Source organism: Borostomias antarcticus (genome assembly GCF_949987555.1).
Source record: "Borostomias antarcticus genome assembly, chromosome: 6".
Classification (NCBI taxonomy): domain Eukaryota; kingdom Metazoa; phylum Chordata; class Actinopteri; order Stomiiformes; family Stomiidae; genus Borostomias; species Borostomias antarcticus.
Window position 1 is genome coordinate 11,161,204 of NC_140239.1, and position 13,560 is coordinate 11,174,763.

Here is a 13,560-nt window from a genome sequence, read left to right on the forward strand (position 1 = left end):
CAAGCCTTAGTTCTCAGATCCTGCTCTCAGCTCTGCCCTGGTCTGAGCCACTGAGGCCAGGCAGTCGGGGTTCTGTTCCCCCTGCTTGTCCAGTTGTGAGACGCCCAGACCAGCCATGTTAGCATCTCTCAGTGGGCTTTACAGAGATCCTCTATCTGAGCTCTGGCAGCCGCTGCAGGGGAAAGTCTTTAATCAGCGGAGGTTGGCTCCTCTGTTGGCTGCAGCTCAGGTTCAGCGCGAGGCTTCTGGAGCTACAGTACCTCAGGGACTGGGAGCTTTGTGATCGGGCCCTTACTGCAGTCGCTCCACCCCTGTTCTATCACAACCACTCAGACTGCAGTGTTCTGGCTGGGTCACAACAACGCCGACCATCTGCCTTAGGACTGGGCTATTTTCAATTAGAATTTTGAATGAGATTTCAAAAACAGCAACATTTGTTTCCGTAATTAAAGGCAGCTGGAAACGCCGCCGGGCGCTGCCTGTCCCCGACGGACACGCAGCTGCGCGAGACAACGCGTGGCGAAGCGGCGAGGTTTCAGCGTATGTGTTGTGTCGTGCGTCTCCACAGGCATCGTCAACGCAAGTCCGCGAGGCCCAGCGCGCTGCAGCGCCAGGCGGCCCGGCGGGCAGAGGACACAGCTCTGGACCGGAGGGGCCTGGAGTGGGGGCCTGCGGCCAAGTCAGTCTGTAAACCGGCACCAAACTATCCTTCCATCCTAGCCACCGGCACAGTAAGTGTTCCCTGACCCGAACCCTGACCCTAGCCCGGCACAGTACGTGTTCCCTGACCCTTGACCCTAACCCTTACCCTGACCCTAGCCCGGCACAGTACGTGTTCCCTGACCCTTGACCCTAACCCTGACCCTAGCCCGGCACAGTAAGTGTTCCCAGGGGCTCTGAGCCTGAGTGCTGGTTTAGTTTGATGCCTCTGTTGTCAAGGCCATGTAAAACTGCTGTCTTATCGCCAGCCAAATGTCCGGCCAAATTATTTATTTGGCAATTATTTGCAAGTATTGTGCAATGTATTATCACCTTACATTCTGGATACTAGACAACAGTGCCAGTGATAGAAACATCTGCCAAGAAACAAAACATTTTGTCGATTGGTGATGAGAGATTTGGCGCTTAAAACTCATGAAACCTTTTACCAAAACTGAACACAGCCCACATCCAGTGGCTTCATCCTTTTTAGAAACTGGCCATTCTTACTCCATTCACTTCAGTCTGTGGATGATTTCTGGAAGAAACTAATTTTACATGGCCTGCCTCCTGTCTCTCGAAATCTTTTTTATTAACCTTTCATTTAGCGGTAATATCATCTGTTCTTGTTTTTCAGTTTGATCTAACACCATCATATAACATTTATTAAGACCCATACCCCGGTGAGCTCGCTGTTTAAAGGCAACTAAAGACGATGAGTCCAGGATACGTTTTAACTTTTCTTTTTGTGAAAAGCTAATGGGGTTTAAGTCAATTGGAAACATTGTTTTGACTGCAGGCAAAATGACAACTTGTTTCAGTTCAGTACTGAATGCAGGGACCTATGAAGACTGCCGTGTAGTTCATAACTACTAGGTGACACACTAGGAAGGTACACGTTTATAAGTGTTTATATCTGATGACAGGGACATAGCAGATCAGGAAGCTTTTATTTAGTCATGTTTTTATACACATCATTTGTTATACATCCATAAAAACACAGAACAACAGGGAAGCAGTATAAAAAATGTACAAGTACAGTAGTAGTTGCATATTAGTTACATACAGTAGTTTGACACTACTACTTACAGGTTATGTTTCTCCGTGTAGTTGTGAATATACAGGCTCTATCCAGTAGCTCACTGTCTGGTCCTCATTGAGGCACGAAATGCATTTACTTTCTCTCCAGCAATCATTAAATTATGCTAATTACAACCACAGATGTTTTTAATCACACGCCACAGGGTTTGTAATGGAAAAGCAGTAAAATATAAATTGAGACCGGTTCTGTATTCAAAACCACTGCCTGAGACATGTCTGTAATCTGGTTACCCTGAAAGTGGTGATATTGACCAAATTATCACCTTGTCATACAGTCCTCTGATGTTTATTCTCACGGGTTAGCATTGTAAGCATTTCAGTATCGGTATGAAGAATTAAATATTTTAAATATAGTGTTTTATATTTCCTTCTCAATCAAAGCAATCCATTCAGGGAAAGGTGGGTATGACATGCAGTTTAAATGTAATACTATTATTACTGGTCCATAACAAACAGGTTTTCGCTTCTCATTTGTCCATTTAGGTAGTGAGTTCCTCAAGTGAAACAAGCAGTTCGTGTACTCATGCCTCTTTTAATCTTTGTAAAGAAAGACAGTTTGAATATATTAATCGGTCACCAAATGAGTACCAAATGAGTATCTAAGGCTTTTACTGTCTTATGAACTAGAGGTGAGAATAGGGATCATCCCTTGTCCTTAAAAGATGACACCAAGATGGAGGAATGGAGGTATATGGTTAGGTCTTTCAGATTGTCTTTGTGTCTTCCTTGGCGTTCTCCGTTCTGGACTTGGTCTGATGTTGCAGACTGTGTGACCTTCAGGATTTCATCTATTCTGAGTGACTTAGGATCAATAGGTAAAGATAGAGATCATAATATTTGAGGAGCACATCCATAGATCCACAGGCTGAGAAGGTATCCTGTTTGATTCCAGGTTAATTCCAGGCATGTTGCCCCTGAAGAAATCTCTAAAGTTAGCAGAATTAAGGAAAGAAACATGCCACTAAAAGTCTCTGAGTTTGAAGAGAGGGTTACTGTCTTTTTCTTGTAATTTACGACTCTAATGATGCATTATGTTACCCGCTCTTCCCTTTTTCCTTCACCTTACCTACTTAAGGAGGAAGTCTTGATTGGTAAGTCGATGCTATCTGCAGATTCAGGGCTTTACTGTAGGTCGCAGCAGGGCCATTTGTTTTCTTCCTACAGGGAACAAGCACAATCATCTGTCCTATTCTGAGGTTGTCATAGTTAGACTGCTGGGATATCTCTCTGTCTGAAATCCTTTTCATTTCTACATAATACCCATTTTGTGACGTTTGTTCAATGTTCTTTAAAAGAGGCTTTTTAATGGGGGTATTGTTTTCTCTCTGTTTCTACCTCTCTCAGTGGAGTTAAAGCTGTTGGTAGTTTGAGCATAGTTATATAGTTATATATACTTTCACATACTTTCTCTTTAATTTCTTCTATTTTCTAATTCTTTCCTTATGTTTGTTTTGGTTCAAAGTTAATTAACCGAAAACCCTTTTTATTTGTTTCTTTGAATTCAGTTGAGATTATATTTCTTTCAAATGTATTTGCATGCTACAAATTTGCATGACCTCCTTAATCTTTCAAACTTTTCTGTCCCAAAAACAAAACAAAAAAGCAAAAATTTCTTCTGTGTTTTGAAGGAAAAAGTGTTCCTCTGTAGAGTACTCACCGTGCATCAAACAGCAAGCAGATAAAACTCACCAGAAAGATCTCCGGATGTAAAACAGCAACCTCTCTCTGTCTGTTTACAGATTTTGCCATCAAACCCTGGAGACGATATTCTAAACGCGAAGGGGGTTCAGCATCACACGATACCAAATTCCGGAAAAGGGCCGCAGGACTATGACTCTGGGAATGACACGTCTTCGCCGCCGTCTACCAAAACTGCTGGTTCACGGGCAAATGGCATCGGTGACAAGCGGCCCCTGTGTGGAGGGCTGGCCTCACCAGAGAAGCTGAGGTTCGCAGAGGGAGACAACATTTCAGACTCAGGGAACTCTGTGACCAGCTATGCTTCCCTCAGCAAGCCTCTACCTGCAAACAATGGTTTATCCACGTCTGTTCTCAGTGAGAATAGCAAGAGGTGAGCTGTGCATTCTTGGTGCACACAGTAGATGCCCCTAGATGAAGTCCCTCAATGAAAACAGACGGTCTCGTAATCAAGGTCTTTCAATTAAATGTATTCTCCCTTTCTCCCCCTTCACTGAAAATCTTATCATGCAAATTACTTTTCATAAGCTGATAGAAATAGCATACTTTGATAGTGCTTTCTTATCGACACCACAAGCCATAAATGCAGCTGTGTTATCTCTGCAGTGAGCAGATGAGCTCAAGATGCAGGGCAGAGGCGGCGCGACCTCCGCAGACCGCCATCTCTCCGTCGAGGGCGCTGGCCTCTCCTCGGGGGCGGAGGAGAGCTCACTCCTCCAGCAGCAGGAGCAGCAGCAGGAGCAGATCCTCGGGGAGATTCAGACACTCCGGACGCTACTCCAGAAGCCCAACACCGTCATCACACAGGTTGGTTTACCGGTGCTTCTGGTGAAATATTAATACTTCTACAAATACTATATTCACACTTCTACCAAAAACTTCTACAAATACTATATTAATACTTCTAAACACATACTTATAATAATGCTTCCCTGGTTCCTCAAGTACTCATGTGAAGTATGCAGGCATAGTTTGGTTTCATCAGTAATTTTAATTTTCTTCTATTCTCGCTCACCCAGCTATGTGGGCAGTTTGAGGAGGAGAGGAAGTGTGGGCAGCACAAGCTCCAGAGGAAGCTACCCCAGACTCAGTCCAGACAGGTACAAGCCTAATGTGTAGAAACTAGTTCTGATACCTGTTGGAGCACGTTGGACACCAACTAAATACTGTACATCTGGTATCTCTCCAGCTTAGTCCATCCAATTAACTTATCTGTCCCGAGCGAGCCGGTGAAGCGATGAAACTTCCGAAAGGCCAACTGGAAACACTACCCCCTCCTCACCCATAGATCCAGGAGGAGCCTCCCACCACCTAACAACAACAACGTCGACGAGGCGTACCGCAAACTCTGCGGCATACTGGTGAAAGCGCCCAAAAAATCCATCCCACGCGGACGTCGCAATAGCTACAAACCGTGTTGGGATGCGGAGCCCTGCTGTCTAGACTCAGCCGAAGGAGACAAGAGCGCTGGGAAGAGGTCATTCACTATTAAAGCATTATGGAACGAGAAGCCGTGGGATGTCACGGATATCACCACGACTAGCGGGAGTGATTAGGCACGATGCACAGCGGAGTGCCGTTACACCCTGCTAGCCGTGGCGATATCCGTGACATCCCACGGCTTCGAGTTCCATAATGCTTTTATACAACAGTTGCCACATTTATCCGTCAATAAAAAAAAAGACAATACTAACTTTAAATGAATGTATTTTTAATGGAACTATTTGTTAATCATTTGCGGATACTTCCACTGAAAAAGGGAACGTTGCCAGGCAACGACAATGCTACAGCAGATCTTTGTAAACATTGATCTGGACACTGCCACGGCTACTAATAACACCGTGTCCTAACTGCTTGCGACGCGAGCAACAGAACGCGACATTGCATGCTTGCTGTCCTAACTGAAACCGTTAAATTTCCTGTTCTGTTACGTCATTTGTTTATATTGAAGACAGTAAAGAACGAACGCCTGTCAACACGAGCGACAGGAGGAAAATAGGAACAGGGCGAGCGTCAAAAGGGCAGTTAAAACATTGCGCCGCTTCGCGCTGCGTCGCTCGCGTCCAGTTAGGACATAACAATAGAAAACAAAGCAACGGAACGCATTTTGTCGCTGACACTCGCTCGTGTTGCGTGTAGTTAGGATACGGTGTAAGAGGTGGATTGATATTAAAAGATGTGCGAACATTCCATTTTAGCGTGGGGCCATCGTGGTTATCGCCACGGCTGGAATGCAAACTGACCAATCGAGACAATGGACCGGATCTATACCGTTGTATAGATTGACTTCTCACACTCCAGCCGCAAGGCATGGAGCATCCTTAAAAACCTCACTGGCAGGTCTAGACACGCCCCCCATCACTGCCCCGTCTCTGCAAACACAATCGCATCACAATTTGTGAAAAGTGGGACATACGATGGTGAAGACTGCGAATCGTCATGTCTCGTGGCAAAAGAAGTGTCTGACCTCTGGAAGGACACAACTCCTAGCGGCAGTAACATCTACTGTGAATTCACACCGGAGAAGTTCACTGCTGCCCTCCAGCATGTAAACCCAGGGAAAGCTCCGGGGCCTGATTCTATCTGCCCAGAGCTTATACTCCATGCCGCGCCTGCTTTGAAGTCCTGGTTTAGAGCGTTCCTCTCTTCCTGCTTGCGCCAACTCAAGATCCCCAAAATCTGGAGAAGAGCCCTAGTTGTCGCAATCCCTAAGCCGAACAAGCCTGAAGGGGACCACAAGAGTTACCGCCCCATCTCTCTGTTATGTATCCCCTCCAAGATCCTCGAGCGTCTCATCTACGCCCGCGTCGAACCAATCATCGACCCGCTGCGCCTACAGGAGCAGGCCGGTTTCCGACGTGGGAGATCAACCGTAGATCAAGTCACTTTGATGAGTCAAGACATCGAGGACAGCTTTTCGGCTAAAAAGAAGGCCGGAGCCATCTTTATATACCTGACGTCTGTCTACGACACCGTATGGCACCGCGGCCTCACCTGCAAGCTGCTCCGCCTGCTGCCGGACAGGCACATGGTATCCTGTGTGGCGTGTGAGTGTAGCGCCGAGGAACAAACCGCAGACCATGTCATCCAGGACTGTCTGATATATCGGACACCCAACGGAATGCATGGCCTGATGGTTGTGGATGATGAAACCGTGACATTGCTCCTGGAGGTGTGCCTGGATATACAGCCCGGGTGACCCCTCACCCAGGCTCGGGGTGGTAAAAGGATAGCCCCTTGGCCCTGAGCCTGGGGGGGGGGGAGGACGCAACATCAAACCCAAGCGAAGAAGAAGAACGTATCTGCTAGTCTTAATACCCGTTGGAACAATCAGTAATTGGGCCATTTAATCCATTATATGCCCGTCTACCCCATAGCAGACATGTGTTTGGCAAGTCCTGTCTAGCTTGGTTTGGCTATTGTTTGCAAGCTAGCTGGCTACTACTATTGGTTGGACAGTAGAATGCACTAATGTTGGGCAAAGCTGAGCAACGGAAAAATAATTGTAGAGTAGGCTGGAGCGAGGTCAAAGTTCAGTGTTTGTACTCTATCAGGCCAGCCGCACTAGTTTTGGGCAAAGCTGCAGCTCCTTGGAGCTGACGAGCAGACAGCTGGAATGCTGCGGGGCAGGATTCTATTCAGAGCAGTATTTATTTTGGCTGGTGGCTCGGATCAGTATTTTATGTTAAAATTAGCCAAAAGACAGACAGGCCAAGGGTAGTTCATTTATGTGTTAGATGTTACTCTTCCAGACAGGTACAAGGATAATACTTTAAGTAGAAATGTTACTATGTTGGAAATGAAATACCTACAGTAAACCATGTTATTCCAATGCATATTTGTGGACAGTATTGGTATGATGTATTATTGACCGTACACAAACTTCATACATATTCCCTCAAACTTTGTCAATCTGTTCTCACTTAGTTGTTTCACAATCTTTTTTTGTGTGCGATCTTCGATATAGAAATCCCGAAACTGATACTGTAGTTTGGAATCATCTGCACAACTACAGACCGCCTGTCTTCACATCTTCTCTCCTCTCGCTGTGACAGAGTGCGAGTGCGGAGAGGGAGTCCCAGCCCCAGAGGACAGGATGTGAAGAGCGGTCAGAGGTACAAGGGGAAGAGACGAGGTGGACGGTCCTACTCTCCCATGAGGAAACGGAGAAGAGACTCTCCAAGTCACCTGGAAGCTCGTCGGATAACCAGGTACCCTCGTCCGTCCTGCGCTGCTCATTCACAAAGTCACAGTCTGTATTCTTTCCACCCGTCTTCCATGTGTTCCAAGCCCGTGTCCGCCTGCTTCCGTCCCCCACAGCGCGAGGAAGAGGCCCGTCCCCTACTTCCGGCCCAGCCCTTCGTCGAGCGGCCGTTCCAGCAGCGCGTCGTCCTGGAGCAGCCTCTTCACGCGGAGCCGCAGCCGGAGCCCCGCCCGCAGCCTCGGCCGGAGCAGGACCCGCAGCCGCAGTTACTCCTCCTCCTCCTCCTCCTACCGGAGCTACAGCCCCAGCTCCTCCTGGAACTCCATATTTGGCGGCCGCAGCCGGAGCCGGAGCCGGAGGCTATGATATCTCGCTGGGCAAAGCGAGCGTCCGGCTGACTCCGGTCACGGAGGAGAAGCCGCGCTTCCGGTTTTTGTGTTGGGGTTCTCTAGGTCGACAGGAGGACGTGTCTTTGGGTCTGTTGGCTGCCATGTTGGGAACGTTCAACGTTCAAACAGGGTTCCTCAGTCTGGGGGTTCATTGTCTTGGCTATGTCGTGACATAGACTGAATGTCTTTCTGTTTTGTTTTTGTCCATTTTCAGTCTGCTGCGACAGCATTATCAATGGCCCAGACTTCTCCATGAGCCTCTGAGACGGCAGGAGGCTCTGAGGGACTTCTTGTGCATTTAGAGTGATGTCATGTGCGAGCCCGTCTCTGGGATGTACACCGACCGAGGTGCAATTTGGGACCATGTCTGTAGTTTAGTGGATTTAGCTACATGCTTTCAAAACAGCTTCAGAGGGATCGCTTCCAGGGATGCAGGGAACGATGTATGGCTCTGATCTCCGTACTTCAAAAGGTGGAGGCTGAAACATGCCTCCTTTGAAATATGGAGGGAGGTGGCAGCGCCGGAGGCAAAACAAACCGCCTGTCGGCTCAAATGCCAGATTTATTTATCCTCTGATCAAGTGGAAAACGATTGAAATGGTATTCTCTGTAAGCAAATGAAACTCTGCGGGGCTGAGGAAGTGTTTCTGGATGGAACAATTCAAGATTATCCTGGGAAAGGCCCCAATGAAGACACAACTATTTGTAAAATTTAAATCTTAATACTTTTGTTCTACTGGTAATTATAAGTACTTTTTATTTTATTTTACTTGTACTGTATCTAGGTTGCGGTATCGTATGTATTTGAGTAGGTATTGATTTGTTTGTCTATTTATCTATTTATTGGTGTATTCTATTTATTTGAGTCTTTGATTTGAAGAAGCTGGAGGGTGTCCAGATATTTGGCATATGATGTAAACAAAAAAAATAGACATATGTGTTATTCTGTGTTAAGGTCTGATAAAAAAAAAAGAAGAAAAACACTGTTCCATCATTTGATTTGATATGTGTGATATTTGAGCTGTACCGAACACATACCTCATATGTAGTGTGTATCTATCTGACAGCTTCTGAAATCCACACGCATGTTTCATGCTTATTTATATCGTGTTTCACACTCAGGCATTTGTTTTGCTTAAGTAGATGCTCTACGTTTCTATGCAACGGCTTTGTATTGATTTATAAAGATATTATGAGTATTTATTAATTAGAGATTTCAGAATCTAAACTCAACAAAATAGAATCTAGACCCAAGGAAATAACTCACCAGTTATCCTGTCATATCCATTCAAGCAAAATGATCTGTGATGAAAGCCTCCATTCTTCAGTGAGTCCACTCGGAGTAAATAACGGTCACTCAATAAATAAATAAATAAATACACCAGGGAGCACAAGCTTGGGTGACAAAGAACATGAATGGGTTTGCTCACTGTAATTGACTGAGCTGATGAGTTGATGCAGGTTTTCATTCTGCCGAGCGTCAGCCTTTTATACACTGCTGATGAAGGAGCAGGACGTCGTTTGAATTGTGCTGACTGGCCGTTATTATGTATGTCGCCTGCACCACCAGACGTGTTTATCTGTTGTGAGATGTCCCCTGGTTCCATGTTCCAGGCATGAGGGTCTGCTCTCTATGCATTGTAAATAGTCGTAGTTCTCTGAATGTCCAGTATTTTGTCCAAGTGTGTGTGTGTGGGGGGGGGGGGGGGGGGGGGGGGGTGTTGATGATCGTATTTTGCATAGATATACTTTTGAGGTGATCCCTTCTCCCTAAGGTGATCCTATTATATAAACTGTACAGGTGGATATGAATATGTAAGGTTGTGCTGTAAATATGCATCTGCACTGTCTATGTGTGTCATCAGAGAGATGTGATGTGGTTTGAAAAATGACAGGCCTACATGTTATCCTGATGCGAATAGGCATAGGCCTAAGTTGCTTAAAATTGCTGTCAACTTTGCTCTCTACTGTTTTTTTTTGTTTTTTTTATTCGCGTGTTTACCAAATCAACTTGAGCATCACGAGAATCACAACTTGACGTGAAAAATAGAGAAATTATGACTTGGATTTGTGCTCAATGGTGTAATCCTCTCGAGGTTATAGTAATAGAGCAGACGACGTGGTGGTGTTAAATTAAGCTTAGCCTGCGCTCTTATTCGCCATGTGAACAGGCAGAACGCAGAGAGGCAGCCATACATTACAGTCAGGCACGTCATCGTGTCAGTTATCTATAATATTAGCCTCTTACCTGGAGGGTCCCAGCCATGACCTCGTGACTGAATCCACTCTCCCTTCCATATTGTGTCTGGAAACTATGTACGATCTTGAATAAAAACTGGTATTTCAAGTTATGACAAAGTTCAATCAATTGTAGTTTACTGTTCCCAGTGTCCAAAGAAAGACACCTGCTACAATATGGTAATGCAAAATGTAGGAGGAAGACAAACTTGAGAAAGCCAGCTGTTGATACACAACCCCAAAATAGCCTGCATTTCTTGCGGACTTGTGTCATTATCCATATTGTTTTATCCGTGTGGTGACATAAGTGGCCGTCCCGTCCTACCCCGCGTTCTCTTCTATTAAAAAGCACCGCGTCACCAGGGGGAGGCAGTTTCAACAGACTGGACACGCAGCTCGGTGACTGACACGGAGCTGAAGGCTAAACTTGGAAAAGTAGGGAGGGTCTTCTTTCGTCAGCTGTTGCGCCTGGTTGCGCCCCGAGGCATCGGGTACTTTCTCAACATTGTTTTGCGTGGACTCAAACAACTGCCTGGGTCGCGGACAACCGCAGCCTATAAAACTAGACGACCAGTCGGATTTAAGGTCATATCTCACTTCGAGTATTAGGCCTATAACGGAGAGGTCTTCAGAAGTATTTGTCCTCGAGTTAAAAACCTACGATTAGTGCGTAATTGTTATGAGACCGCCAACACTGGAAGATACGAGATAAATATATTTTAGGAAACTATAATCTTAGCGCGGTTTCTTCTTCTTAACAATTCTTGCGAGTCGTGGAAGTGTAGAAGAGCCAAACACGTTTTCATAACTTCTTCACTTTCGGCCCTGGACCGTTGAACATGGCAGAGGGAGATTTCTACACTATGGGGAGCAGGCAACGGAGGGACCCGTTCAGGGAGCAACAGTCTCTCGCCTCTCGGTTTATGGATGATGATTTTGGACTGCCTCCTTTCCCCGATGACCTGTCGATGGACTGGCCCGGTTGGGCACGGCCGCGGCTCAGCGCGCGCCTCGGCGGACCTTTCTCGGGCAGTTTACGCACCAGCTTCCCCCCGCGCGCGTCGCCGGGCGCGCCTCCCGTGTACACCTCCCGGTACGGCGACTCCCCGCGCAGTTCGCCCACCCCGACCCCGGGCGAGCCCTGGAAAGTGTGTGTGAACGTTCACAGCTTTAAACCAGAGGAACTTAACGTCAAAACGAAAGAAGGGTTTGTAGAAGTATCAGGTGAGGAAATCCCAGAAACTCTGAAAAGGTGTTGACAACTAACTGACAAGGTCATCACCCCATACTGCTCTCAGAAAAACTCTAGCATAGACGGCTTTAGGCTTTTACTTAAAGTATAATTTAATTGTAAAATATGTCTTTAATATAATATCATGCTTTTGAGATTCATTATATTACAGATATTCAGTGGTTTCATCACAGAAGTTGTATCAGTAAGACATGGTGTCCTACAGTGGGCCTACATTGGACCGTTGAGCCCATTGCATGACTTGCTACTTGCTACTGTAGCTCCTCCAGCTTTCACACCTGTTCAGATTCTTTGAGAATCACTCACGCATGGAGCTAGATAGCTTTAAGGGAGGAGAGAGGCCCTTGACAATAGTCTCTGTTGACACTAAGACAAGCTATGCAGCTATCAAACACTGACCAGGAATGTTCTAGACGTTCCTCTCGTTGATATCTGCCTCACAGTTAGGTCTGTTTGCTGACCATTGCGGAGCTAAACAGTCAGGCTATTTCAAACTGTCTGGGGCTTGAGGCTAATACGAACAAATGTCTGGAGCGTGCGAATGCCAGGGATACCCTGAATATAGTAGCCCCGGCCTACAGGCCCCCTATCTGTCACAGTTCTTTTTATAAACACATTGTCGGTATGCCAGTTGGGTCACTCCGTCAGCAACATGGAGGGAGTGTCGGCCACAGTGACCTGACCTGGTTCTAGAATGATCGCGGCGGCGGCATGTTAGAAGCCAGGGCCTACACACACACACACACAGCAGAGAGGGCGTCCTCGCGCTGCACGCAACTCCCACCGGGAATTTAATAAAGAGCTACTTAACAGCGTGCGGGTATTCTCTCTGTTCCCAGGGCCAACATACACACACACGCTTAACATACACACACGCTTAACATACACACACACACACGCTTAACATACACACACACACAGCACATCCTGGGCATGCCCCCCCGTGTTCCAGTATGAAACACAAAACAAATCTCTAAATGTCAAACTATTTTGTCCCTCTTATTAACTTCCCAAGCAAAATAGCCAAACTCCTCTGGTCCTCGAGCCTGTGGTTCAAGGCGTTTTAACGAATGGAGAGGCCTGTAAACAGTGTCCTGGCGTTCAGAAGCGGTTTGGGACGGCCCCGGCGTGCGGGGAGGGAGAGTGCGTTACCGAGGCAGTCGGGAATGTGACATCTCCTCCATGGGGACTGGGAGGAAGGGAGAGGCTGAGCAGCTCCTTATCCGTCTCCACATCTCAGGGCTCTCCAGACCAGTCTGGCACTTTCCACAGGTGAACACGTGACCGGAGGGGGGGCAGGGGGGGGGGGGTATTACACGGGGTGGATCGCCAGACCCCGGTGTGTGTGAGTGTGTGTGTGTGTGGGGGGGGGGGGGTCAGTGAGGGGGGGGGGCGGCGTTGGCAATGGTGATGGCGATACTGACATTTAGCAGAATGCAGCAGCAGCTGCGAGAGAAGCTCATAAACAGGGATGTGAGGAGGCCTGGTTCACTCTGGGGGGGGGGGGGGGCAGGGATAGGGGGGTCTTAACCCTCCCTTTAATGATGCTGGTCTGTGATGTGGAGGTTCTGTCCACTTGGATGAAGTAAGATGGCGTAATTTTGTTTCCTTCATAATAAGACTGTGTTGTAACACTGACCGTGAAATGGTGAAATATTAAACCCCAGAGTCCGGCGTTCCAGGAAGAGACAGGACGCTCCTTCCTGGAACAAGGGAAGGTTCATGTGACTGGTGTGGATGTCTTGACGAAGGACAAACTGCTTTGATAATGTGTTTTTCGTTGCTTAATCGCGACTCAAAAGTTTGGTCACTGTCTTCAAAATGACACACAATTTCATTTCTTAATAATCAAAGCTCACAATGTTATTTTAATGTAATTTCAGTCCTCATTTCATGTTCTTCTCTCTACTACTTCTGTTTTATTTCCTGTTTCAACGTGCACAAGGTGAAGTGCTGGAACCATCTTTATTGATCTGACC

The 13,560-nt window shown here is 46.7% G+C and overlaps 1 protein-coding gene across 1 annotated transcript in view; it reads left to right on the forward strand.

Annotated features, from left to right (window-relative positions):
• Window positions 1–11,168: 11,168 nt before the first annotated feature.
• The window catches only part of hspb8 (heat shock protein b8), a gene marked incomplete at both ends in the record, with an annotated part of 7,455 nt that continues 5,063 nt past the window's right edge, over window positions 11,169–13,560 (forward strand). The window contains one exon of the mRNA XM_084439996.1: window positions 11,169–11,553. Coding sequence (XP_084296122.1) covers window positions 11,169–11,553 — 385 coding nt within the window. The remainder of the gene's footprint in view (window positions 11,554–13,560) is intronic.